Genomic DNA, 27,882 nt, shown 5'->3' with positions numbered 1-27,882 from the left:
AAAGATAAGCCTCCAACAACCATTAACTAGAGAGTTAAGATATTGGAAACAAGTTTCAACACAAGTGCTACAAGAAACTAAAGCATTAAAGACTAAAATCCACTACAAGCTTCAACCCATGGTGAACAAAGATCTTGGCTGCCTTGAAGTTGAAATCTCTCTTCTTAAGGAAGAGAGAAAAGTTTCCTAGAGAGAGAATAAACTAAACTAAACTAAAGCTAAGTGGTAAAGTGGGTAGTGGTTCTTGTCCTTGGAAAGTTAAGTATTTTTAATACATATATCCAATAAAAGATATTTCCTTTCTTTTTTACTTTCCAAGGGAAGAAATGGGCGTGTGTAGCAAGTGGGATACATCCTTCATAAGTGTGTGGAAGTGGCTTTAGTCATTTTCCCGTCAGGTTCAAACTGGCCAGTCCAACAGCTTGGGCAGTTTGAGTCTTCTTTGCCTTCTTCCTACACTTTCTTCCATTTTTTCACATTTTGCCCTCTTTCTTGCATGTTTTCCTTTTCACGCCTTCATTAAGCAGCTTCCGAACTTAATGATCCATACCCTGCCAAAAAACATCTTTTTTCATGCAAATATTCAACTAATAAGTGCGAAAAGTGATCGTTTCCGAGTGACGAAAACTAGCCTATCAAAGATCCTTTTTATATGATGAGTCTATCAACTCATACCTATAGAAAGCTTTCTCAGAAGTTGTCGCAGCTTCCAACATGAAGAATGTCGAGTTCCATCGAGTTGCAACATCTAAGCACAACATGCTCTTACTAGATATTTTTTCTAGTTCACAACACTCCTTAAATTTGCCCAGCCTTGTAGATGAGTGCCTAACAAACCGAACTGCATTTCTGATTTTCTTCACCGAAGATCCAATCTCTTTCAAGCCTTTTTGCACCACTAAATTGAATATATGAGCAATGCACCTCATATGCATATAGTCACAATTTCCTACACTTTCCCCCCATTGCCTAATAGTTCTTTTCAAATAAACCAATGCAGTATTATTCGAAGAAGCATTATCAACAGTAATCGTGAACACCCTATTGATTCCCCGATCATGCAAGCACTTCCTAATTTCCAAACCAATATCTATACCTTTATGACTAGAAATTGGACAAAAATTAATAATTTTTTTGTTCAATTTCCAATCATTATCAATATAGTGAGCAGTCAAACACATGTAGTTCACCTTTTGACAAGAAGTCCATGTATATGTGGTAAGACACACTCTTTGGTTGGTCGATTTAAGCAATGTCATGAGCAATTTCTTTTCATTTTCATAGAACTTAAAACAATCACGTGAAACTGACCATCTAGATGGAATCTTAAACTGAGGACATGACTTCAAACAAAAGTATTTAAAACCCTCCCCTTCAACAAACTTAAAAGGAAACTCATCCACAATGATCATATAAGCTAAAGCTTTCCTAACCTTTTCTTGCTCAAAATTCCAACTACTAAGTGATGAGCTTTGACCAGATTGTAACACCAACTGTGTTTGCCTAGGACCTGTAGTTGAAATTTTATTGCGTTTACTCAAATGTGCTTTAAGTGAAGAAGTGTCATTCTTAGATTCTCCACACAATGTTTTCGCACAATGCACACACTTAGCTCTCTGTTTCTTATTGTTATCTAAGAACGGAGTAAAATGATCCCAAACCTCTGATCTTTTCTCCATAGTTTTCCTCTTTTTTGCCCCTCCTTTGTCTTGAGGATCCTCAGATGGAGTATCTTCAGTTGCATTATTTTCGATGGTATCTCCAACCGCTTCACTTTCATCACACAACATCTATAATAAGAAATTTTCAGAGATACTTAGCAATCAATTTGCAACTTAACAATACATAAATTACATCAAAATTAATGAATAACTTACATTACAACTTGATGCTGAATAATCTATGTTGTAGAGTGGAGAAAAACTGTCTGCCTTTTACTTACTAAATCTGAAATCTGCAAGTACAAAAGAATTAAAGAAACATGTCAAAATTAGCATAACAGTATAACACTTTCTTCTTCTACACAGCAGCAGCGACTGCCATTTAACAGCTACATTTAATTTGAAATTTAATTGACAGAAATCAAATAATCTGAAATTCAATTGACAGAATCTGGAAAAAAAAATAATTGAGAGAATCTGCCAATCAGGAAAAAAATTCATTGATAGATGTGTTATTTCTTCAAACGCTTACGACTTACACGAATTAAACAAGATTGGGTAAAATCATGTAACTGAATAATACCTTTAGACAAAAAAATCATACTCAACTGTATAAGAATAAAATTATTACTGCTATTTGTTTCTATTTGCATTTAAAAATTATTAGAGCAAACCAAATACTCAACTGTATAAGAATAAATGTTGAATTATTAGAGCAAACCAAATACGGTACTCCATTTAGATAAAGTCGGAGAAATAACATAGAGGGAGAAGAATAATCCAAATACAGAGTACCAAAATTATTAATACATACACAAAGCAAAGCAAAGCAGAGATACGCTCTACACACACAAACACACACATTTTTTTATTCCATACAGAGTACCTCAGGGATGGAAGGGCCGACAAGAGGTGTGGAGAGTGGAGACGATGGTGTGAAGGGCGGACAGGAGCTGGCGAGGGGCGAGGGGCGAGGGGCGAGGGGCGATGGGGCGACGGTCGACGGGGCGAGGGGCGACAGGAGCTGGCGAGGGGCGACAGGCGACGGCTGGAGGAGCGACCGGCGACGGAGGACGATGGAGTTGGTGGTGGATTGGTGGAGGGATTTAGGGTTAGAGGGAGATGAGAGTTGGACGATGGATTGACGGCGGATTACTGAATTAGGATTTAGGGGTGTATTCACTATTTCGTGAGTTTCCAATTACTTAATTAGGGCTTTTAAGTTTTAGTCTTTTAGTTATAATTAATAATAGTAATATATATATATATAATATAAATAATTAAATAAATTCGATTATTCGGTTTTTCAATTTTTTTCTTCGCCTGAACCTAACCAAATCGAAAAACTAAAATTTTTGTATTTTCAAAACCGAACCGAACCGAATAACCGAACTGAATTTCAAAATTTTGGTTTGGTTCAGATATTCGGTTTCCGGATTTTTTGCTCACCCTTACTATTAATCTCAAGAACACAAGATCAAGGAAAGGAAATCTTTATTCAGAATGCGGAAGAAAGAAATCGAAGATACATAATAGTTTCTTATTCAACTTTGAGTCCCTTCTTAACTAACTCAGACTCTAACTTCTCAAACAAATTTAACGGCTAATATTACATCAGCTAACTAATCTGCATCTGACGGCTCAAATTACTCCATGCATTAATTCTTCATATTAGCTAACAATGAGCTCGATTAAGCTCCATATCATATGCTACAATCAATCACACAACAGTCTCCACCTTGATTGAATGAAGCTCAATCTGCCTTCAACTTACAGACACTCACCAAAGCCTTGCATTTCTCAAACTTGTCTTTGAGCAGTGGCTTTGTTAACATATCAACCGGATTGTCATCTGTGTGTATCTTGAAAACCTTCACTTCTCCACTTTCTATGCCTTCTCTGATGAAGTGCAATCTGATATCAATGTGTTTGCTTCTTTCATGATACACCTTGTGCTTTGCCAAACACAATGCGCTGTTATTATCACAACCAATTGAAATGGCTGCCTGCTCAAAACCAAAATCAGTAGCTATTCCCTTCAGCCAATAGCTCTCCTTTACTGCTGCAGTTAAGGCCATAAACTCAGCCTCTGTAGTTGATAGTGCAACTACACTTTGAAGACTTGATTTCCAGCTAATAGCTGCTCCAAACATTGTGAAAGTATACCCTGTTTGTGATCTCCTGTTATCAATATTCCCAGCAAAATCAGAGTCACAAAAACCAACTATCACATCACCTTTGTACTCATCATCACCTCTGAACATTATACCAAAGTCTCCAGCTCCTTTCAGATATCTCATCAACCATTTGAGTGCCCTCCAGTGCTCCTTTCCACGGTTATCCATATATCTGCTGATTACACTAATGGAATGAGCTACATCTAGTCTTGTTGATATCATAGCATATATTATGCTCCCAACTATATTTCCAAAGGGAATTTTCTGCATTTCAGTAGCCTCAACTTCTGACTTTGGCCTCTACTCTATAGACAATCTGAACTACGAGCGAATAGAGTTGCAGTCTCTTTTGTATTATCCATCTTAAACTTCTTCAAAAGTCTTGACACATAGTCGTACTGAGTCAGCCAAATCAGTTTCCTCTGTCTGTCTCTAACAATGTTCATACCCAATATTCTTTTGGTCGAACCCAAGTCCTTCATATCAAAAGCTGTTGTCAAATCATCTTTCACTGATTGAAGTTCCTTTTTGCATGCTCCATGAAACAATCCTCTATATCTTAGGAATCTCTCCGTGCACAGCCGGAACGTATATCTGATCTGCAGTCGCTGCCCGATGGGTTGGAACCCGCGCACAGCCACCCAGATTCATCCTCCGCCGACCCTCACGAGCGCCGGATTTATCTCTTCATAGTTGTTCTCCGTTCTACCGAACGTTAGGGATTTAGGTCCTTAACAACTGGTGCTTTCATTGAGAGCTGACCCTCCCACCATCTCGAATCAAAGCTCCACTGCTGCCCGACGGAAAACATTCCGCGCACAGCACATGCTTTGGTTGCCGAATCCAGCCTGTTCGCCGGACAATCCTACTTCTGCAAAGCCCGACGGGAAGGATTCCTGCGTGCCGCGTTGAAGTCAGACCATTATCCATAACCCATACCTCACCACCCAAAAGAAAAGAGTGACCCTCTTCGTCCAATTCATCCAAAAAAAGGAAGAAAACCATCAAATAGAAGCTTCCTCCTTCCTTCGTAGAAAACATCCTATCTTCAGTCCGTCAACATGTCATATGACTATGCCTGCTATCACCGTTATCAACGCTTGTCCTATGATCAGCCACCACCCAGGTACAAGCGTGAACCCTACGGTCCGCCGCAACCTCGCCGAATGGGGTCTGTCCAGACGCGCCGCCCCACTTGTTGGGATCCGCCCCGACAACGAACCGATAACTGTTATCCACCACCGTATCGTGATCCAGATATGGTCCCGGATTCATACGTCGAGCCGCGAAACTCCTACGCCCGATATCGCCCGTGGCAGCCTCGATATCACCCTCGTCCAGCCACCAAAGCGGAGGACCCGATTAACGCAAAGTTAGACCGCTTATTGGAAGCACTTGACAAGATAGAAACTTGGTTCGATGCCATAAATCACCGGTTTAGCAAATTCCGATCGTTACCGCAGCCCGAGCCCAATCTTGATCAGCCCAATGTTTCTGCACCACTCCGAAAGATGACATATCCTATCAAATTGGTGCTTTCATTGAGATCTCACCTTCCAACACGCCGATCGAATCACAGCTATGTCGCTGCCTGACTGGAATCCACCCGCGCACAGCAACTAGTTATGCCTTCCCACCATCTCGAACCGAAGTTGCGCCGCTGCCTGACGGAAGATGTTCCGCGCACAGCACCAGATTTGGTTTCTGATGTTTTCTACTCTCTTCATTGTGTCGTAGTTCACACCTTGAGGACAAGGTGGATTTCAACCGTGGGGGAGTTGAAACGAGCATTATTTAGTTAGTTAAATTAGAGATTTGCGTATCTTTTCCACATCTTTGTTTATTTGCGTATCTTTTCCATATCTTTATTTTCTTGTTAAGTAAGTTAGTTATTAGCATTATAAATAGGAGTTATTGTAATCATTTGAGAAATCAATCAAGAATATCAATATTATCGTTCATTCTCTTCTCCAAAGTGAGAAACCCGTCTTGCTCGACGGGCACTTGCCCGCGACAGACATTTATCGATTGTCGATCTACGGATGCCGATCAACCCGATAGGGGGTTTATCCTATCACTCCAGCTAGCAACAAATCATCTACATAAAGTAGAAGATAAACAACATGCACCCCATGTTTCCTCTTGATATACACACATTCTTCATACAGTGACTTCTCACAACCACAACTGATCATGTGATTATCAAATCTTTTGTGCCATTGTCTACTTGCCTGCTTTAATCCATAAATGCTCCTCTTGAGCAAGCAAACCTTCCCTTCATCTCCTGGGCTGACAAAACCCTCAGGTTGAGCCATATAAATTGTTTCCCCCAGCTCACCATGCAAGAAAGCGGTCTTAACATCAAGTTGTTCCATTTCCCAGTCTTTCTTAGCAACTACAGCCAGCAATATTCGAATGGAAGTATGTTTTACAATTGGGGAAATACCTCATTCAAATCCACACCTTGTTCCTGTGTAAATCCCCTGGCAACTAGCCTAGCTTTGAATCTGATATGGTCACCTTCAGCTGCTGACTCGATTTTCTTCTTGAAAATCCATTTACAGCTTACAACCTTTCTTCCTTCCACTCTTTCAACCAATATCCAGGTTCCATTTTTGAGAAGAGATTCTATCTCCTCCACCATAGCTAGCATCCACTTATCTGCTTCCTTAGACCGGATTGCCTCTCTGTAAGATGCTGGTTCACTATACTCCACCTCCTCAGCAACACAGAGGGCATAGAAGAGCATTTCAGAGTCAGAATATCTTGCGGGAGGCTTCACATTTCTTCTCCTCACTCTATCTCTAGCAAGTTGATAGTTTTCCAGATTTTCTGAGCCAGCAATTGGATGACTGTGATCAGAATTATTTCCATGATCTTCACTGGACTCCTGATCTATGTCAAGTCTTTCAACCTCAGGTGGTGCTTCCACAGGCTCCACCTCAAAATCAGTATTCGTCTTTCTCTGATCATCTTCAGTCTTCCTCTTTATAAATGGCATTTCATTCTCCCAAAAAATCACATCTCTGCTGATGATGATCTTGGCATTCCCAAGCTCTATACACCATAGCCTGTATCCTTTTACTCCAGTTTGGTAACCAAACATTATACATCTTTGTGCTCTGGCCTCTAATTTCCCTTGTCTGATATGAGCATAGGCCATGCACCTATAGACCCTTAATCTGGAGTAATCACCTAGTGTACCATGCCATCTGTAATCAGGGATATCACCATCTATGCTTGAAGCTGGGCACATATTCAGCAATTTAACAGCTGTGGAGGCAGCCTCTGCCCAGAACTTCCTATCCATTCCAGCTGAGAGTAGCATACACCTTACTCTCTCAACAATGGTCTTATTTGCCCTCTCTGCCACACCATTTTGTTAAGGGTTCATAGGAACTGTTCTGTGTCTCTTAATTCCTTTGTTCTTGCAATAGTCATCAAACTCCCTTGACAGATATTCCAAACCATTGTAAGTCCGAAGACACTTCAACACAACTCTCTTCCCTAGCTCAACTTCAGAACACCAATCTGAGAATTTCTTGAAGGCCTCTGATTTATCTTTGAGTATATAAATCCAAATCTTTCTGGAGAAATCATCTATTATGGTCATGTAGTATCTGCCACCCCCTATGGAGTTCACTTGAGCTGGCCCCCATAGGTCACTATGGGCATAGTCCAGTGGCTGAGTAGACAAGTGCTTCCCCTTTGGAAAGGACAGCTTCTTTGATTTTCCAAGCACACATTCTTCACATTTTAGTTGCTGCTTGTCAACATGTATCTGCACAGCTCCCTTCCTTACAAGCTCCTTCATACTCCCCTCAGCAGGGTAACCTAGCCTCATGTGCCACAACTTCACATCTGATGACACTGAATTAACTTGAGCCATAGGAATCTGCACTTCTGCTAATAGATAGTATAGACTGCCTCTTCTCTCAACCTCCATTACCTCCTTTCCTCCCTTACTAACTACCATTCTGCCTTCAGCAGATGAAAACATACACCCCTTTCTTTCAAGGAGCCCAAGGGAAATCATGTTCCTCTTAACTTGAGGAATATATCGAACATCAGTAAGAGTCCTGATGCAGCCATCATTCATCTTCAGCTTTATAGAGCCAATTCCTCTGACTTGACAGACCTGATTATTGCCCAAAATGACTGATCCAGTGCTCTCACCCAGATCTTGGAACCACATCAAGTTGGAACTCATGTGAAAACTACATCCCGAATCCATAATCTAAGATCCACCAACCCCATTCTCCATCACATTCAGGATCTGATCTTCATCATTATCATTCATGCTGTCAGTGGCATTCACGAGCTTCTCCCCAGACTGTGCTTGCTTTCTTTTCCATGCAAAACAGTCTTTCTTTAGGTGTCCAGGTTTCTTGCACCAATGGCAAGACCTACTCCCCTTTTGATTATTCTGGACAACCTTGGGAGCATCATGATCCTTCTTAAAGGGTTTCTTGAACTTATGTTTCTTCACATTGAGGCTCTCTGCAACAGATGAACTAGCCTCATTTCTCATTCCCTCTTTGTGGAGTTCTTTAGCCCTCACTGCTGTACCCTCACTGCTGTATGAACCTCCACAAAAGTAATAGCCTTATCTCTCCCATATAAAATTGCATCTCGCAGTTGGTCAAAGGATCTAGGAAGAGCATTTAATAACAGAACTGCCTTATCCTCATCTCCTATAGCTACATCAATATTCTCTAGATCATCTATAGCTTTGTTAAATTCTTCAAGCTGTTCTATCACCCGCTTATTCTCCAAGAACTTATAGGAATACAACCTACGCTTCATATACAACCGGTTGTCTCCTTTTCCACCTCCCGTAATACTTTATCAGCGAGGCACAATACAATCGTGCTTAGGGCTTTGCCTTCGATCTCGGCTTGCTTTAACATAGCCTTCTCATCGAGAACCCCTTTTTCCTTCGGATCTTTCTGCTTCGTTTCCAAAGCCGACGATGCAAGCCCTTGTTGTGTCAACATTGCTCGCATTTTCATTCTCCATAGTCCGAAATCGTTGGTGCCGGTGAATTTCTCAACTTCAAGACGAGCTGCCATCTTCAAGAATCGCAACTAAAAACTTTGCTTCGATTCTCAACTCAGAATTTGGGGAAAACAACAATCGTTCCGACAGACGGCGCCAATTATGATGAGCAAGAATTGAAAGCTATTAATCTCAAGAACACAAGATCAAAGAAAGGAAATCTTTATTCAGAATGCGGAAGAAAGAAATCGAAGATACAGAATAGTTTCTTATTGTACTTTGAGTCCCTTCTTAACTTCTCAAATAAATCTAACTTCTCAAACAAATCTAACTGCTAATATTACATCAGCTAACTAATCTGCATCTGACGGCTCAGATTACTCCATGCATTCATTAATTCTTCATATTAGCTAACAATGAGCTCGATTAAGCTCCATATCATATTCTACAATCAATCACACAACACCCCACAAGCAGAAAAGAAGCACAATATTGAGGAAGAGCACAAGTATACAGATTCTGTAGCACCAAACACGGCAATGCCGCAGAGAAGTGGTCATGCAACGGCACCACGGCTTATCAACCACCACTTCACACCGGTAGCAAAAATCACTCCCACATCTGTATTCAAACTCTCAGTGAATTCAATATTAGTTTGCCTGTGTTTGTGTATTTGTGAATTGAAAGAGAGTAAGATGGAGAAACCTGCATCTAACAATAGGGCAGCCCTCCACGAGCTCGACGAAATGCCTACAGCGCGGGCACCTCCTCCACTTATTCTGCTCCACCAGCCTCCCAAACGCCACGTCACCCCCATCCCTGTCTTCCACGCTCTCCTCGCACGTGAACCCCGCGTGCCAATTCCCCTTGCACGCGAAGCAGAACATCTCCTTACAGTTAGGGCACTTCGATTTTCCCGCCACCTCGCCGCACTCGTTCACGATCAGCTCGTTGCACCTCACATTAGGGCAATAGCACCTCTCCACCCCTCCGATCGCCGATTCGCACAGCACGTCGCACCACCGCACGAGCAGAGCCGTCCCGACCACCTCCGCGCACTCCAGCGGCTCCAGCTCGTGGCGGCAGCCGACGGCGAGGCACCTCACGCGCCCGGAGTTGTGGTCCTCCACCTCCACGCGGATGTACTTGGCCACGCAGTCGGTGCAGAATGGGTGGTGGCATTTTCCGCCGTTGCGGAACTTTTTCTCCGATTTCGGCGCCGGCTCCACGCAGATTTCGCAGGTGAATTCGCTGCTCTCGTCTTCGGATTCTTCTCCTCCTAGCTCTTGCTGTTGATGATGATTTTGAGGTGGTGTGATTTGGGGGGAATTTGGCAACGAGTTTCCCATTTTTTTTTTGTTAGGTAATGGTTGAACTGAATTGAGTATAGTGATCGAAGATTTGGCAACAGAGTAGTGAAGAGGGTAACAAATAAAGGCGAAGAATTAGTAAAACTGAAAAAGTGGGCAATGACTCTACACTCACTGTGAAACGGTCTAAAATACGAGTCCATTTATTAGGTAATGCTGTTTTAATTTCATTTTTTAATTTTTACATGCGTTTATATTTTATTTGTATTATAGTAGTACTAGCATAATTCATATGCAACTTTTCCAAAGTTGATTGCGACATTCGTACGTGTCATCCCAAGATATTTTGAAGCAGGGATAAGTGTAAATAAATCACAGTAGTTGATTGAGATCATATCTTTATATAGTTAATTCTGGTGCATTAATCCAACTTTACTAAAGCGACAATTTTTTGTATTGAAGAGACATTATGACACACACGGGCATTGATCTAGCCACGAAGTTGGGAGTTGACCCACAATTATCTTTAAAAATTTAAGAATAATTCTTATAAATTTGTAATGTTTTCCTTGTGTAACAAAAATAGGTTAAGTTACTTGTAAATATATAAACTATTTCTGTTGGTTATTAACTAATTTTATTATTTTTTTCCAAAGTCCAAGAATTTTTATTTTTAAGAATTTTGGTAGTCTAAATGTCGCAAGCCAACAATACAATTCTTTGGAGTCTGGTTTACATTCCAAATGTATCATTCCTCAAGTATTTGTTGAAGTTTTCTGATGTAACCCATAGTGTGTTTGTTTGATATGATTCAATATAGTCTATCCGTCTCTGAAAGTTTGTCCCATTTTTTTTATTTTTGTCCGTCTCTAAAACTTTGTCCCCTTTCACTTTTTACCATTTTTGTAGTGAACCCCATATTCCACTAATTCATTCATATTCATATTTTATTATAAAACCAATATATAAAAGTAGAACTCATATTCCACTAACTTTTTCAACTCATTTTTCATTACATTTCTTAAAACCCGTGCCGGGTCAAAGTGGGATAATATTTGAGGAACAAGGGGAGTATTAATTTTAGTTTTAGTTTGATTATTAATTAAACAGGGAACGTAATCGAAATTCTAAAAATAAAGTAGTAATTTTATTTTGATTCCATGGCTTTTCTTTTATATTCTTTTCTCCCATTCATAGGATTTTACATATTTATGTACTTTAATAGTATAATTTATTATTATTACTATTTTGTTATAAACAATTAACTTATTAGGAAAATTATAATCTAATTATTAAAATTCCACATTATAATAGTAATAATTATCTTTATATTTTATAATTAATAGTAATTAATTAAGAAAATCTCACTTTTGCACAAAAATATAAAACGGGAGTCGCAGGAGCTTGACCGTCGATCAAATTAAGAAAAATATAAAATTGAAATAAGTGCGTGAAAATAAAATAAGGATAATTGTATTTCTGGCTTGATTGAGAAGAATACAATGTCTCTTATTTATAAAACTACACTTGGCTTAGGAAATAAAAAAAATTATGGAAATAATATGATAAATTAATAATATACTAAATAATAAAAATATGGGAAACATGGAAGATGTACCCCATAATATTAAAACATGTGAGCGTGCAATTAACTTAAATTACTTCCGTTTATTCTTCATTAATTTTCAGTTTTGTGAACTATTAAAATTATGGAGTAGTGATTTAGAGACATAATGTCTCTATGACATAATGCCCCTATGTCACTTTGCCATAACCTTAATTTAAATATGTACTAATATACCCTTATTTTAGATAAAAGGAAAATTAGTAGTTATGTATAATTGATTATTAGGGAAGGGAAGTCAAATCTAATCAAATTAACTATCTATAACTAATTAATACATAGTAGTATCAATTAAGATTCACGTTTATTAGCACAATTTTAACAAAATTTCAACTATTTTCACTACTTAGTTTCTTATTGATATCCAACAAAATAATATTTATATTCAATTATTTTATTATTAAATAATTCTTAAAATTCTAAATAAAAAAAACTAAATTTAATTTTATAAAAATTAGAAGTAAATTATAATTATACTAGTCACTGTCATCTAATTATTTTATTATCAAATATTTATAAAATTTGCAAGTTATAAAAAATACTTCATGTCTAATATAAAATAAATTAAAATGATACTCCATTAAATAGTAACATTTAAATTTTAAGTCATATAAACGATTATATAAACTCTATGATTTTATTCACCATTTTCGGATGGTAAGATGTAAACTTTTGAAACTAATGCATTTGTCAAATTAATTCACCAGTATTGTAAAGATATGAACATTTCAAATCAATGCTCTAATTTTGCAATTGTCTATATTTTCTGATTCTAAGCGCTAGCCAATAAATTGGTAAGATACTCCATATCATAAATTGACTTTCTACAAAATTTGCATTATATAAAAACATTTGAATTCAATCATCTAATAGTCATATACGAATACTTAATTTCTTAATATTATCCTCCAATGAAATAAAAATATTCATTCGCATCCAATTATTTTATTATTAAATAATCATTAAAGTTCTAGAATGTAAAACGTATATACGTACAGAAATATATTTAATTTTTAATTAGTATTAAATAATTACTAAAATTCTGAATCATAAAAATAATTGCATGCATATACATACTTAATTTCTTAGTGTCATCGTTCAACGAAATAGTAATTGTCACTCACATCAACTTTTTTTTCTTCTATAACAATGTTTAAATTTCTAAGTTGTAAAATAGTACTCCAGTAGTATACATATGTTATATACTTAATTTATACTTGCACCATCTAATGAAAGGATAAAGTCATTTGCGTCAAATTATTTTATTAGTATTAAATAATTACTAAAACTCTGAATCATAAAAATGATTGCATGCATATACATACTTAATTTCTTAGTGTCATCGTTCAACGAAATAGTAATAGTCACTCACATCAACTTTTTTTTCTTCTATAATAATGTTTAAAATTCTAAATTGTAAAATAGTATTCCAGTAGTATACATATGTTATATACTTAATTTCTACTTGTACCATCTAATGAAAGGATAAAGTCATTTGCGTCAAATTATTTTATTAGTATTAAATAATTACTAAAATTCTTAATCATAAAAATGATTGCATGCATATACATACTTAATTTCTTAGTGTCATAATTTAATGAAATAATAATAGTCACTCACAACAACTTTTTTTTTTCTATAACAATGTTTAAATTTCTAAATTGTAAAATTCTAAAACACATTATTTTGACACCATGTAACAATTTAATTCTAGTATACAAATTTAAATTGTTGTTCCCTAACATTTTGTCCATTAATAAAATAAAGCATAAATAAATTTCGAATCTTTATTTGATGCTATAAGAACTCAAGCAATTAAATTGATTTATTAATTTTATAAATAGCTAAAAATGGATAAACTTTTACTTATACATTCATTAATTTATTTTTCCAGCAAATTAAAAAAAAATCAACTACTTATAAAAATTACTCCCTTAGACAAATAACTTCGAACTTATAGGAATGTATTTGAATATTAATCCATATCTTCCATATACATTTCCCATAATGAAGCAATCTTATTTATATCATACGTAATTAATACCCCTTATTCAAAATTTCCATTTTCTAGATATAAGGGGCAAAAAAGTACCTTTATAAAATTCAAATTTTATTAAAAGTAGAATATAATGTAATATTACTATTTAACCCTCATTATGTCTTAGACATTATGTCTCCAAAACATTTTTCTAAAATTATGGACGAAATTGAATATCCACCATAAATATCATAACCAGAGATACCAACTATCTTAATTTATTATTCATCAATTTACTGTTCTTGAAATCGTGGCAATAAATGTAAAACATGCTTCGAATATTAAGCAGTCTACCCGCATATGTTTCCTCCAAATCAATAAAAATAAACACTTTTTCTAGAATGGTTTATTCTATAAAAATAATTTATTTTTATTATTAATACTAGTAGTAATTTTTTTTCTAATGAAATGACGTCCCCGAACTAACCCCGCACCGCACTTCCAACCACCGCGCGCCACCGCCGCTCGACTACTGAAGCATAAGGTGTGAAAACTAGTGCAGCAGCGCGTCGAGATTACTTAATTGAACGAAGCAACCCACTCATAAACGGCACTTCGACTCCAAGCCATCCCTTTTTCACATTTTGGTTAGTTTCACTCAATTTCCACTTCAGTCAAGTCTTATCTCACTTCCTCACGATTGCTGGTTATACATGTGAGTGTTCGATTGATCAATCTCTTCTGCTGATTTGGTTCATGCTTATATTGTGTTTGAATTGACGTATTGGTTTGGTTACTGTCGTGTTATCATTTTCTGGCTGCTAATTTAGGTATTGTATTTGATCACAAATTTTATTTTTCTGGTTTACTTGATAGTATATTATTTCGCAAGTATTTGCGTTGCAGTTGCGGCGCACCTGAATTAGTTGTCTGTTGCGGAGCAATTTGGTTTGCCCCCCTTTTTAATCTTCTTTCTTTTGATGCTTCTTTTGGATGTTTGTTGCTTAAATTTTGGTGGTTATGTTGTTAATTGGTATTGTGTATTTAACAGCTTATAGTAAGAATCACTAAATCGTATATGCTGAAGATATATGTGTAGGAGTGATTAGGTGCTTGAAGAGAACTGGCTTATGGCAGAGGAAAGATGGGGAGATCAGTCCGGATGATTTGGTTACCGATATTGTTATTGCTGTTGTTGGAGAGTGGGAAGGCTTCCAACAACCTTATTGGGCTCGGAAGCTATGACATCACGTGGCCGGCTGCTGATGTCAACATGATGGGATATGCGAACATGGATCAGGTGACATCAGGTGTTAACTTCAGGTTGCGTGCTCGGGCCTTCATTGTTGCAGAGCCAGAAGGGAAACGAGTTCTGTTTGTCAATCTAGATGCTTGTATGACATCACAATTGGTGACTATAAAAGTTCTCGAGAGACTGAAAGTAAGGTAGTTATTGTTGACACTGGGTATTCTTATGGTAACTCTGGAAAGTTTGCAGACCCTTTTGTTTTTATTAATCTTAATGTAATTAGCAGCAGCTTTGCTTGATGTAATAGCATGTCGTATTTGATTTAATTTAAGGGGTGATCTTGTTATGCTACTGCAGGTATGGAGATCTGTACACAGAAAAAAATGTTGCTATTAGTGGCATTCATACCCATGCTGGCCCAGGAGGTTATCTCCAATATATAGTGTACATCGTAACATCCCTTGGTTTTGTGCGCCAGTCATTTGATGCCCTTGTTTATGGAATTGAGCAGACCATCATACAAGCTCATAATAATATTAGACCTGGATCAGTATATGTGAATAAAGGTAATGAAATTCTATCTGGTACTGGATTTTGTTTCCACCTGCAAGTATGAAAAAAAGCTAATTAGCTGAAAAAGGGACTTCTGTTTTAAGTTAATGTGTGTTAGCATGTCCATTATCTGCTGCTGTCTAACTGATCTTGCAAGTCTGTTCTGTTATTTTTCCTGTTGGGTTGGTTTCATTAAACGTGGTTTATATCTTCTTTTATTTTGCTCTGCTTGATTTCCTCACTAGAAAAGCGGTGTAGCCCTCTTCTCTTAGCTTGATGTTAGTTTTCTCTGTTTCCTTGGGTTTCTATGGGAAATTTTGCTCATGAGTTGTGATATAAACAACCAGGTAGCCATTTAGTGTAGACCTCTACATCATTCTGATCAATTTCTCCTCAATTGCAGGGGAACTCTTAGATGCTGGTATCAATAGAAGTCCAAGTGCTTACCTCAATAATCCAGCTGCAGAGCGCAGTAATTATAAGTATGATGTTGACAAAGAGATGACACTCTTAAAGTTTGTTGATAATGAATGGGGACCAGTTGGCAGCTTCAACTGGTTTGCAACCCATGGAACTTCTATGAGCCGTTCAAATGCATTGATCAGTGGGGACAATAAAGGGGCTGCAGCACGATTTATGGAAGACTGGTTTGATCAGACGAACGGTGGAAGCATATCATCTGACCTATCTGAGCCTAACAGAATCCCCAGAAGAGTCTCAAACATTATTCCAGTTGTTAATAACAATCGTAAGCATTCAAATGATTTTTTTCAGTCGAATTAAAAGCATTACATTAAAAACATATGCAATTGCAACTTTGCAAGTCATAACTTCAGGTGTTCTTTTATAAAAATAATCTTGTAGTAAGTGCCATATGCAGAATCTTGAGAACTCTGTTTGAGTTACTATTTTCGACTGTGGACTTCTATTTATGGTTACATGCCACTTATCTACTACTCCCTCCGTTCCATAGTAATGGGAGCGTTTCTTTTCGGCACGGAAATTAAGAAAATTGTGTTAGGTGAGTTAAGTAAAGGGAGAATAAAGTGGAAAATGAAAAAGGTAGAGAGATGAAGAGAGAATAAAGTAAGAGAGAGTAAAGTAGGTGTGGAGAAATGTGTTGACTTTTACTAAAAAGGGAAATGACTCTATTACTATGGAACGTACCAAAATGACAAAATGACTCTATTACTATGGAACCGAGGGAGTACTATACGACTTGGATCTATAATTTATGCTCATATCCCACTTGGCTCCTGTCAAACTTTGAAATGAGAAGGGTTTCTGTATTAGTTCAAAATGCTGAAAATAAAGCCCTTTACTCCAATCACAATTTTAGATAGGGCTTCTCGTGCCTGTGCTACTGCAGCCATCTTTTGCTGAAAAATCATCCACCTTGTTGATGATCCTAAGAGAAAAAAGAAGTAAAATAACTTGCAGGATCTCTCTCATGCCCTCACGACTTCTTCTGTCTGGCTATAACTAAATTCATTTGCTAAGCTAGGCAGATATATCACATATGCTGGATATATGGATTTCTTGCCCATAAACCTATTATGACTAAGACTTGATTTATACTAATAGTAGTATTGTAATTAAGGGAATCATGCCAATCGTTAGGTGCAAATAAAAGGAAAATTATTAATCATGTGGATTGAAGCCCCGATCTTCCTTTCTGAAAATCTTTCTTTCTAAGGGTGTAGATTAAAAAGGAAGGTGTTTGACCATCTTACAAGTTACACGTAGATGATCAGATTTTGGTTGATTATATTAATGCAGATCATGAATTACTAGAACTTGCTGCTTCTTTTGAGTCTTTGCCGGGTAAATCAACCACCAGGTTTTTGAGCCTTTCAAGACGTGTGCGGAGTGTTCTGAGGCAGGCTGATAGGACTAAGTTTGTATCAGCAACTGTGGAGATGTTAGTCCGAATGTGCTCGGTGCATTCTGTATTGATACAGGGATACCTTGTGATTTCAATCATAGCACCTGCGATGGAAAGAATGAGTTATGCTATGGAAGAGGACCTGGGTATGTCAACTTCCATGTTCTTGAATTATGTACTGTAAAATAAATCCCGACGTGCTATCACTTGCTTGTCAGATATCCAGACGAATTTGAAAGTACTCGAATTATCGGACAAAGATAATTCAAGAAAGCAGTTGAGCTATTCAGTGAAGCATCAGAAAAATTAAACGGGAAGATTGATTATATCCATACTTATGTTGATTTCTCTAATCTCGATGTCACAATTCCAAAAGAAGGTGGAGGTACCACCACTGTCAAAACATGTCCGGCAGCACTGGGGTTTGCGTTTGCTGCTGGTACAACCGATGGGCCTGGGGCTTTTGATTTTAAGCAAGGAGATGACCAGGTGTATATTTGGTTTGCTAAATGAGTCTCTGTTCTTGTGTTGCACTTATTTATCTCTCTCTCTCAGGGTAATGCATTTTGGAGGCTCGTCCGCAATTTACTGAAAACTCCTACAAAAGAAAAAGCGGATTGTCAGCAACCAAAGCCTATTTTACTGGATACTAGTGAAATGAAACAGCCTTATGATTGGGCGGTCAGTAAAGTCCTGCAATAAATTGTTATTAGTCTTTCTTGTAATGACCTGTAACTTTACTTTCGAAGAAACTACTCTTTGTCCAGCTTGCTTTCCACTTGTAATGCATGTTAGGACCTCATATTGATTATAATTTTATCTCGATGCAGCCTTCAATACTTCCAGTTCAGATTTTGAGGATAGGGCAGATGGTCATTCTTAGTGTGCCTGGAGGTAAGAGCTCGACTTACTTTTCCTTACTTATACTTTTAGTAAATATGCTGGGGTAACTTATCCAGATGCATCAGAAGTAATTTTATTTGTAGTTCTTTCTTCTTGTGGAATTTATAGATTTTTCTGACATTCCTATAATGCTCGATATTATTTACTGATCGGTAGAAAAGGAAAATTAGTTTTTATGTTTGCATCTAAATATGAGAGATGGTATTTTTATTATTTAATGGATGCATGTCAGCTCTAATGAGATTTGGCATGTGTATTGACAGCTCTATCTTTTATGGAACTAAAATTATCTTGTCATGCTGTGAAAAGAAAATATGTCTGTTTCTCTCTAGTTCTGAACTATATTAAATTCTTGGTTTCACGTACCAGAGTTCACCACAATGGCTGGAAGACGCCTTCGAGATGCTGTGAAAAAGGCTCTCACAAGTGGAAGTAGGAAAGAGTTCGGTAACAATACGCATGTAGTGATAGCTGGCTTGACAAATACATATTCTCAGCACGTCACCACATATGAGGAATACCAGATGCAGAGATATGAGGTAAGTTGTTTTTGTTTTTCATGAATTCTCAAAAGTTTCTTTTGATTATTTTTCAAAAAAAATATTTAGCAAGAATATTTTGGACCTGTTGAGAGCCTGCTAGTGACGATTTGAATTTCACGCAATAGCGAGAGAATTTCTGCTCTAATATAGATGTAAATACTAAGTTAGCTCATATATTAATAACCTTCAGCCAAATGAATAAGCTCAATCCTGATTGCAAGATTCACATGAATTATTAATACTCTGCTTTCTCAATGTTGTATGTTGAGTTTGAAAACATAGGCAGGGATCATTTTTTAAAAAATGTGGCTCTCCTCCCTGTGTTCAGGGTGCATCAACATTGTACGGCCCACACACACTCAGTGCCTTCCAGAAGCTCGCCACAGCCCTCATCATCGGAAAGCTAGTCGAGCCGGGCCCACAACCCCCAGATCTGCTTGACAAGCAGATAAGCCTACTTACACCAGTTGTCATGGATGCAACTCCATTCGGCACACAGTTTGGGGACGTGAGGGCGGATGTTCCCAAAAACACAACCTTCAGGAGAGGCGACAATGTGACTGTCATTTTCTGGTCCGCGTGCCCAAGAAACGATCTCATGACCGAAGGGACGTTCGCACTGGTAGAGATCCTGAGGGGGAGGGGCTCATGGGAGCCCGCCTATGATGACGACGACCTCTGCCTCCGGTTCATATGGTCGAGGCCTTCAAAACTCAGCACACGAAGCTACGCAACCATACAGTGGATTGTGCCGCAAACAGCTGCTGCAGGTGTGTACAGAATTCGGCATTTTGGTGCTTCGAAGAGTCTGTTGGGAACGATCAAGCATTTCAAGGGTACTTCTAGTGCCTTTGTGGTGGCGTGATGAAGCTTTCATTTGCCATTTTGTATCAACCAAGTTTATGCTTAGTAAAAAACTACTCCATATTTTTCTTTTTTTAGTTGCATAGTACAAGTGCATAGTTCAGTTGATAAACGGTTTCTCCCTTTATTAATAGGTGTTCGAGATTAGTAACCCAGGAGTATAAAAGAGGCATGTGTGTAAACCTAAAAATTAGTTTATTTTTATTTATGGAAACTTTTTAGTACCATAAATTACACTACAAATGTATTGATCACAATATCTACTATCACTTCACCTATTTTCTCTTTTTTTTACTCATAATTTACTAATTTTGTAATTAAAATTTGTGTCCGTCATCAAAGTTTTTATTTTAGAGATGTGGGAAAAGTATACAACAAAGTTTCTAATTATGCAATCTAGTATTCTTATTAGTATTTACAAGAATAAAAAGGTGTTAAAAAATTGGATAAAGATGTAACAATAAGAAAGTTATCAATCTTGAAAAATGATTAGTAAGAAAGTATTAATTACGAAAATGTCTTTTAGACTATTTTAGCATTGAAAAGAACAAAAATTCATTTAAAATTTGGATTAAGAATAACAAATTAAGGAAGACATAAATATTTGGAAGCTAACTATAACTCCGTTTCATATCATATGTCACTATACCGATTTACTGCTACAAAAAGCCTATTTTTCTGTTGAGACTACAAAATCTATTTTCTGATCTCCAATGGCGGATCCGTTGCAGATCTCTTTCGCCGGAATATTCGTCTGCAGCGCTTTCGCTGCCTGTTTGGCCGAGGTATCGTCTTTCTCCGTTTAATTGGATTTTATTTTACCGTCTGCATTGATTACTTAACAGAATATTATCATAGTCTGATCCTGTAATTTTTCTTGATTTACTTTTCTCGTTCTGTTAGCTCGATTATTGTTTTCAGCTGATGCTGTTTTATGAGCATTTTTCCTTTAATTTTATCTTAGTTCAGTTAGTGCTCTTGTATAATTTCCGATTTTGAGTTAGTTTAATCTATAAATCATTTGGATTTTAGGTTTCCGAAGTTGTTTTGATGTTTGATGCTATATACATAGTGTTGAGATACTTTTGTGTTTTTGAACTAGGCAAGGATAAGATATTTAAGTTGAGTTGCAATTGTGATTTCGTTCTAAATACAGTTTAAGTCGAGATCACATTTGTAGTATTGTGGTGATAAATAGTACTCCCCCTCTTATTATTCTATCTGTAGAGAGTAGTTTAGTTACTGAGTAGTTGGCTAGAAATTATTTGGAACAAATTCTGATTAGTTCAAAGTAACAAGCACCATATATTTGATAAAATCTACAATTCTTCAGTTCTTGAGTAATAGATAGATTCAAAACAACTCTTTTTAGAAAAAACAAACTCTGATTTGTGACTTGCTGCTTCCCAGAGGATAGTCTTGTACATTCTAGTTTTGAATTAATCAACCTTAACCCACAGGCAAGTTCTAGTCCGGACAGTTGTAAATTTTGTCCCAGAATTAGAAAGGGAGTAGTTTGGATACATGGGGAAAACTGCAGCTTAATGTTTAACTGACTGGCTATGTATTGAACTGTATCTGTGCTACCAAGTGGATGGTTACAACTGTAAGGATAATGTGCAAGGATAGAAAAATCATGACAATAAAGATTCTACAAATGATCTCTTTTGAACTTATGTTCCTTTTCTCACAATTCTACTCTATTACTCTAAACTCTGATGTCTAAACTAATTTTCAATGGCTCGGGTTGAATCTTCACCTATTGCTCATGTGCAGATTTGTACCATTCCTTTAGATATTGCTAAAGTGAGGCTTCAACTCCAAAAGAGAGTTCCTCTAGGTGATTCAATAGCTGTCCCAAAATACAAGGGCTTGTTGGGTACAATTACTACCATAGCAAAAGAAGAAGGGTTTTTTGCACTTTGGAATGGGGTGGTACCTGGTTTACATCGGCAATACCTTTATGGAGGCTTAAGAGTCGGACTGTATCAGCCTGTATGTATCATTAATGTTGCCTCTTTTGTCATTCTTCATGCTCTAGTCATGGGTGTAATCGTAGGATCTAATGAAGATTCTTCTCACAGGTGAAGGCATTCATTTCTGGAACTCATTCGGCAGATGTTCCCTTATTCTTTAAAATATTAGCTGCTCTTCTTACTGGTGAATGAACCATCAATCTTTTCATGTCATTAATCTATGTAAATGAGAGTGCTAGTTGTATCTGAACCAGTAATAACAGCTATTCTGTCCAAATCAAAAGGTGCTATAGCAATAACTGTGGCAAATCCTACTGACCTCGTCAAAGTTCGGCTTCAAGCTGAGGGTAAATTGCCGGTTGGAGTGGCGAAACGTTATAGTGGTGCTTTGCAGGCATATTATGCCATAGTCAAGCAGGTGATTTTTGTTACAGTAATTAGTGGGTGTTCAATATGCTTACCCACTCATCAAGCGCCAGAAGTTAACAGGAAGGAGTGGCAGCTTTGTGGACAGGGCTTGGGCCAAACATTGCAAGAAATGCAATTGTAAATGCTGCCGAATTAGCTAGTTATGATCAAGTCAAAGAGGTGAAACTCCGACCCTTTTCTTTCCATGGAACTCATTCTGCCCCTTTTTCGAATCCTATGCTAGTCATGTCATCTTCTACTTCTCTAATTTTTTCTATTCTATATGCAGACAATTTTGAAAATTCCAGGATTCACAGACAATGTTTTAACACATATCTTAGCTGGTTTAGGTGCAGGATTCTTTGCTGTCTGTATTGGCTCCCCCATCGATGTGGTAACTTTTTTCAGTTCAGTTGCATAATGTTTCTTCTTTTTTGGTAGCCATCAACAGCAGTCTTAGTGCAACCTGCCGACTCTTCGTGAGTTATATCTTATCAGTGTTCTCTTGGAAGTGATTAGCATTTCAAAATAATTTCCTGTTAAATCACAAAAGCAGATCTAAGAAGTTCTAACTACATGGATTCTCTCTCTATATATGCATGCATTCTTTACACTTGACTAGATGCCGGTATATTTAAACTTTCTAATAAAATCCAGTGTAAGATAAAAACAACTTATTAGTTTCATAATTTGTTTCCCCCTCAATGTTCTCCAAATGCATTCAGAATCTATATCCTGAAACTTTCCTAATTGTGGGCATGCGCAATAAGCACCTTGGTTTCTAATCATTAGTTGGCTTCAGTTCTTAAAATTCACTATCTTAATGTGATTATTTGTTTGTGAAGTCAACTTTAGGTATTGGACGATAATAATGCGAATGACCCCTCAACATCTCCCTGGTGAGGGGCTTATAGGTTGTATGTTAGATTTTTATTAAATTTGTTCAAGTAATAAAAATTGATGTAGTATTTTTTTGCTATCTTTCATTTGGTAAACTGCAGCTGTACATTTCTTATCAATTACCTATGAGTAGAGGAGCTGCACAATTTGTTATAAGAACTTTATTGCTTGTTCTGTTTCAGGTTAAATCTAGAATGATGGGAGATTCAGTTTATAAAGGCACTGTGGATTGCTTCTTCAAAACATTAAAAACTGAGGTATGTGTTATCAGGGTTATCTTTGATTTTATCCAGAGACATTTTTGCATAAGTAACTACTCCAAATTAGGTAGTTGAACTAACATGGAGTACTGCATTTTGTAACCTTGTTGCTGGTAACGATGACAATGCATTCTCCTTAGCAGGGATTATTTGCCTTCTACAAGGGGTTCTTACCAAACTTTGGTCGGCTTGGTTCGTGGAATGTCATCATGTTTTTGACTCTCGAACAAGTAAGACAATACATCTTTTGGGGACACAATTTCCACATGATGAGAAAAAAAGTGAATATCAAACTAGAGACTTCAATAATTGCAATATTTTTGGGTTTAGAAAGAGAGCAGATTCAGTATTTGTTTCCAATTATAAATACCTATCTTCCATCTCTTTTGCAGGTGAAAAGATTATTTTTCTAATGATAAGTTAGAATATGTATGTATGATCACCACCTATTCTTTTGTTTGTTTGGCAACGAGGAGAGTCAGATTTCCCATATCTATATATACTGGTAACATAAGCTCTTCTAGAAGCTTCCTTTTATCAGTAACACAAGAGTATCAAAATATACATGCGAATATAATGATATTTTTTGTCATTTGGAATCGGCATTGACTTCGATGGAGAACTTTGCTGACAAATTCTGAAGCCAGAGAGCTCATCTCCACAGCTTATGGAGTAATTGTTTTTGTAATCGTGTTTAATATATACTCTAGTAAGAGTCATGTACGATTGTAACAATACAACATTTGTATTATTAAATTATGTTAATGCTCACTTTATTCTTATCAATTATACACCAAGTTGATTCTTGAATTACAAGGTACTTGAGTCTTGATAATAATCGTGATATATAATCTAGCAACCCAAAATATTACCACAATCCTAAGCTAAAAAAGAAGAGTTCTACAACAATAGATAGCTAAATTATTCTAAAACACAAACCACAATGTTGTCTTTCTTCAATTCTTAGGCACCAGGTACACCCTAGCCTTGATTATCGAGCCGTTCCCGACCTTGAAACCGGGGCTCACTGGAAACCCGACTGCCATCGCCATCCCCACCTTGGATCCTCCGTTGCTACTGGAAACCCTTACCACACTTTCCATGTACTGCGATTGAAACTCAGCCCCTCTACTCGCCTCAAAATGACTCGGAGGTGGGTCGAGGGAGAATGCCAGCAGATGCAGCAACCAGACTGCCTTAGCCAGCCCGAGGAACTCCCCGTAGAACTGACTCCTCGGGTGGTGGCAGTCCAGCACCTGGCGCCGCTGCTCCAGATCCCCAAACAACGACTCCTCCATCTTCGGGTGCACGATGGAGAGGTATTTCTTGAAGCAGAAGTTGCCAAAGCTGCAAGTAGGCAAAATGCTGAGGAGCTCGACCGGGTCCATCGCCTTCATGTCTCTGTACTGGGTGAAGCAGTCCCTACGGTGCTGATCCGGGTTGAGTATCGAGGAGAGGCTTCCGTCCATGTAGAACGTCTCGTGGTCGAACCCTTGGAAGATCTTGCGGTTCACGTACGACTCTAGGGCGTACTTTGCGTGGCTGGCACCGGCTATGGAGTCGGTGAAGGTGGTGGTGGCGGTGGGGTTGTTCATGGTGGCGTTGGTAGAAGACGCAGCCTCGATGGAACGAACGGCTGCCGCGATGTCCCAGTGCGCCGAACGCATGAGGGAGAGGAGCAGTGATGTGAAGGCCTTTGAAGCTTCTTTTGCTAAGCCCATTGTTGATTCAAATAGCTCTACTGCTGGAGAAGCTGCCACTGTTAGAGATGATATATATTGGTCAGATCACATACATTTAATTAATTCATTTCCCTCTTCAAATCATTGATTAAATGTGGCAGCTAAGAGCATTGCTAGTAATGAACTCAACTTCATTTAACAATCTTAATGTGAAATGTTGATAATTAGTTGCATATAAAAAAGGATCCATTTAATATGTAAGAGGGCATATTCGTAAATAGAGGAAGTGAGTCAGGAAGTGACCTTGAGTGGTGCAGCTGACTCGCCTTTTGGACTTTCCCTTTGACTTGCTACTCACACGGTCGAAAGAGGTCGCCGTTTTGAGCTTTTCCCTCAGATTATCAATCTCCGCCTCCTTCACCTTTACCTCCTTCTTCAATTCCTCCACCGCCGCCTCATACGGCGCCACCACCTCCCTCATCCTCGCCGCTCCCAGTCCCCACCTCCCTCCCCTGCCCCCGCCGCCGCCGCTGACGCTCCGCCTGAACCTCTCTTTCAGAAGCCCCACCCTCCGCAGCTCGGCCACCACCGCCACGTCAGCGATTCGCATCTTATCCGGATCCCAAGGGCAGTGCGACTCCTGGAGGCTAACGTACGCCCGCTTCATCACCGACACCGCGTCGAACACCTGGCTCATCAGCATTTCCACCTCCGCCATCCTCGGCGGCGGATTCTCGTCGCCGCCGCCCCAATCGGAATTGATTTTTAGGTCTTCGTTATCATCGAAGTCTTCCTCCTCCTGCTCCTCCGCGATGGCGTTGTGGTAGTCGTCGTCGTCGTCATCCCCGGCGTCGGAGAGGTCGTCTGCGCGGGAGATGCCGGCGAGGGGGTGGAGGAGGCAGGAGGCAGTGACGCGCTGGATCAGATCGGAGAAATTGGAGACTTTGCTGCTCATTGTTTGTCGAGAGATTTCTAACCTTTTTTTTTCCTTTTAATTTTCGGTTGTAGAATTAAATGAAATTTTGTTGTCAGACAAATATCGTAGATGCCGCAACGCAACTCTCACCAATAAATCATTACTATTAACTTATCAATTATCATTATGTATTTTGATGTTATTAATCAGTTGTAACTTGTAAATGTAATCACCTTTTGTTACGCAGTACTAATACTCCTTCAATCTCATTATCCTTCTATCCAGTGGCGGATCGGGGGGGGGGGGGGGGGGCCAGGAGGGGGCTGTCGCCCCCTCCATGCGACTAATTTTCCCTTATCTCGGATGTATATTTTCCATATCTGCCCCCTCTGTTTTCTCCGACGTCGCCCTGTTGATCGAAAAAAAATAATCATTATCTCCCAAGCTCAATTGAAATAAAATTTTAAAACTCAACTCAAGCCCAATTAAAGAGTTGGTATTGATCTTACCTGTAGCGACTGCATCTGTTGAAAGAGTATTTTCAGCAATGAAATTTGTCAAGACTGACTTGAGGAATAGGATGGGAGATGAGTGGTTGAATGACAGTTTGATAGTATACAATGAAAGATCCATCTTTGTTAGTGTTTCTAATGAAAGAATTTTGAAACGTTTTCAAGATATGGATACCCGTAGAAATCAGTTGTCTCGGTTAACAGATTCTAGAGCTACTTGAATTGTAATAGACTTTCATTTTGCTAAAAAAACGTATTGAAGTATTATATTTAATATTTTATTATTTATTATTTTATTATTTTATTCCGCCCCCTCCGTTTTTTAATCCTGGATCCGCCACTTCTTCTATCCTTAACGAAACATTTTTCTTTTTAGGTTGTCTCATAAAAAATACGTTTCATAAAATAGAAATAACTTTATCTGTACTTTTCCCTCTCTCTTCTTTAAGAGCATCCCCAACCCCATCCTAAATTCAGGCCCCAAGTCCCCTCCACGTCATCATTACCCTAAACTTGAGTCCCAGGTCACAACTGCTCTAACCATGCATGCCTCAACCCGGACCACAACTATTGAATTGCACTATTCACAACTCCAATCTATTTTACTCGTAAAATAGAATACGTTGAACAATTAAAACCGGGAAAATTCATTGTTTAGTTGAAAAATAGAAAATTACAACATTAAAATTAAAAATTCTCAAATCCAAGCCTCCTAGCTCAACTGGTTGAGAAGGGAGGCAATGATACCGCGTCATCTTAGAGGTCGCGTGTTCGACCTCTGGGAGGCGCATCTTGGGGATTAATTTCCCTGCGGCCTAGTGGATTCACTGGCCTGACTCCTGAGCTTCGGGAGGTGATTAAGCATGTACTCGTGCCTGGACCCAAGAGCTGGGGGAGGTGAAAAATTCTGGACCCGTTCCTGCGGGGCTGGTGGACCCATTGGGTCCCACCTTGACAACGAAGCGCAGCTTGGTAAGACGCTTCACCTCCGACCGTTAGGCCGGGGGTCCGAGTCACTTCGGGGGGTAGGTGGGGAACCACCGTCGATCCTCCTAATAAAGAAAAAAAAAATTAAAAATTCCCAAAACAAACAAAAAAACATAAAAAACATAAAGTCAATGCTGGAAAACGTTGGTGCGTTTCCAAATTTCTTCAATTAGATCCGCTTGGAGGCGAGTGTGTAGTTCTTCTTGGCGCATCGCCGCTGAACGGGCCATGACATTGAGCACGTCGGGAGGAACACCCTGCACGAGCGGGTCGGTGACAGAGTAGCTACTGCTGGTGCTGGAGAGCGGATCGTCGCTCCACAAAGTAATATTTTCTCTCTCGTCCTCAACGATCATGTTATGCATTATGATACATGCATACATGATGTCGGCGATCAGTGGACGGTGCAAACCACGGGCCGCTCCCTTCACCATAACCCACCGTGCTTGGAGGACTCCGAATGCATGCTCCACATCTTTCCGAGCCGCCTCTTGCTTT

The 27,882-nt window shown here is 38.4% G+C and overlaps 3 protein-coding genes and 1 pseudogene across 6 annotated transcripts; 2 read left to right on the top strand and 2 right to left on the bottom strand.

Moving 5' to 3' along the window:
- Nucleotides 1–9,042: 9,042 nt before the first annotated feature.
- On the bottom strand, nucleotides 9,043–10,331 carry LOC121765275 (probable E3 ubiquitin-protein ligase RNF144A-A). The gene is made up of 2 exons (XM_042161361.1): nucleotides 9,542–10,331; nucleotides 9,043–9,457 (listed from the first exon to the last, which is right to left on the bottom strand). Exons 1-2 carry the CDS (start codon nucleotides 10,183–10,185, stop codon nucleotides 9,292–9,294), a joined length of 810 nt encoding a protein of 269 aa, XP_042017295.1. The 5' UTR covers nucleotides 10,186–10,331; the 3' UTR covers nucleotides 9,043–9,291.
- Nucleotides 10,332–14,199: 3,868 nt separating this feature from the next.
- Nucleotides 14,200–20,012, top strand: LOC121765271 (annotated as a pseudogene).
- A 351-nt stretch (nucleotides 20,013–20,363) lies between these two features.
- On the top strand, nucleotides 20,364–24,076 carry LOC121765274 (mitochondrial uncoupling protein 2-like). Of its 3 annotated transcripts, none has more exons than XR_006042805.1 (9): nucleotides 20,365–20,528; nucleotides 21,520–21,738; nucleotides 21,828–21,903; nucleotides 22,004–22,137; nucleotides 22,209–22,307; nucleotides 22,417–22,521; nucleotides 22,973–23,026; nucleotides 23,210–23,284; nucleotides 23,431–23,492. XR_006042805.1 is itself a non-coding variant. In XM_042161360.1 (9 exons), exons 1-9 carry the CDS (start codon nucleotides 20,457–20,459, stop codon nucleotides 23,698–23,700), a joined length of 888 nt encoding a protein of 295 aa, XP_042017294.1. In that variant the 5' UTR covers nucleotides 20,367–20,456; the 3' UTR covers nucleotides 23,701–24,076. The 3 variants fall into 3 exon arrangements, 2 of the variants coding, with proteins under 2 accessions (XP_042017293.1, XP_042017294.1); XM_042161360.1 differs by lacking the exon at nucleotides 22,973–23,026 and adding an exon at nucleotides 23,680–24,076 and having other exon boundaries at nucleotides 20,367–20,528; nucleotides 23,431–23,517; XM_042161359.1 differs by lacking the exon at nucleotides 22,973–23,026 and having other exon boundaries at nucleotides 20,364–20,528; nucleotides 23,431–24,076.
- LOC121765272 (protein GRAVITROPIC IN THE LIGHT 1-like) lies at nucleotides 24,036–26,082 on the bottom strand. Of its 2 annotated transcripts, none has more exons than XM_042161358.1 (2): nucleotides 25,273–26,082; nucleotides 24,036–25,028 (listed from the first exon to the last, which is right to left on the bottom strand). In XM_042161358.1, the coding sequence occupies exons 1-2, from the start codon at nucleotides 25,922–25,924 to the stop codon at nucleotides 24,244–24,246; spliced, it is 1,437 nt and encodes a 478-aa protein (XP_042017292.1). In that variant the 5' UTR covers nucleotides 25,925–26,082; the 3' UTR covers nucleotides 24,036–24,243. The 2 variants fall into 2 exon arrangements, with proteins under 2 accessions (XP_042017292.1, XP_042017291.1); XM_042161357.1 differs by having other exon boundaries at nucleotides 24,036–25,046; nucleotides 25,273–26,076.
- Between the last annotated feature and the right edge of the window lie 1,800 nt (nucleotides 26,083–27,882).

The sequence above is a fragment of the Salvia splendens genome, chromosome 14 (genome assembly GCF_004379255.2).
Source record: "Salvia splendens isolate huo1 chromosome 14, SspV2, whole genome shotgun sequence".
NCBI lineage: Eukaryota > Viridiplantae > Streptophyta > Magnoliopsida > Lamiales > Lamiaceae > Salvia > Salvia splendens.
Note: the sequence above shows the minus strand (reverse complement) of the source record. Positions and strands in the feature narration are given on the sequence as shown.

Excerpts from the sequence above, each read along its gene's own strand:
- LOC121765275 (XM_042161361.1), bottom strand. The coding sequence starts at position 10,185 with ATGGGAAACTCGTTGCCAAATTCCCCCCAAATCACACCACCTCAAAAT. Across the intron at positions 9,458-9,541 it reads TGCCCTATTGTTAGATGCAG|ATGTGGGAGTGATTTTTGCT; the intron begins GTTTCTCCATCT and ends GTTTGAATACAG.
- LOC121765272 (XM_042161357.1), bottom strand. The coding sequence starts at position 25,924 with ATGAGCAGCAAAGTCTCCAATTTCTCCGATCTGATCCAGCGCGTCACT. Across the intron at positions 25,047-25,272 it reads AGTCAGCTGCACCACTCAAG|TGGCAGCTTCTCCAGCAGTA; the intron begins GTCACTTCCTGA and ends CATCTCTAACAG.
- LOC121765274 (XM_042161359.1), top strand. The coding sequence starts at position 20,457 with ATGGCGGATCCGTTGCAGATCTCTTTCGCCGGAATATTCGTCTGCAGC. Across the intron at positions 20,529-21,519 it reads TCGCTGCCTGTTTGGCCGAG|ATTTGTACCATTCCTTTAGA; the intron begins GTATCGTCTTTC and ends GCTCATGTGCAG. Across the intron at positions 22,138-22,208 it reads ATTATGCCATAGTCAAGCAG|GAAGGAGTGGCAGCTTTGTG; the intron begins GTGATTTTTGTT and ends AGAAGTTAACAG.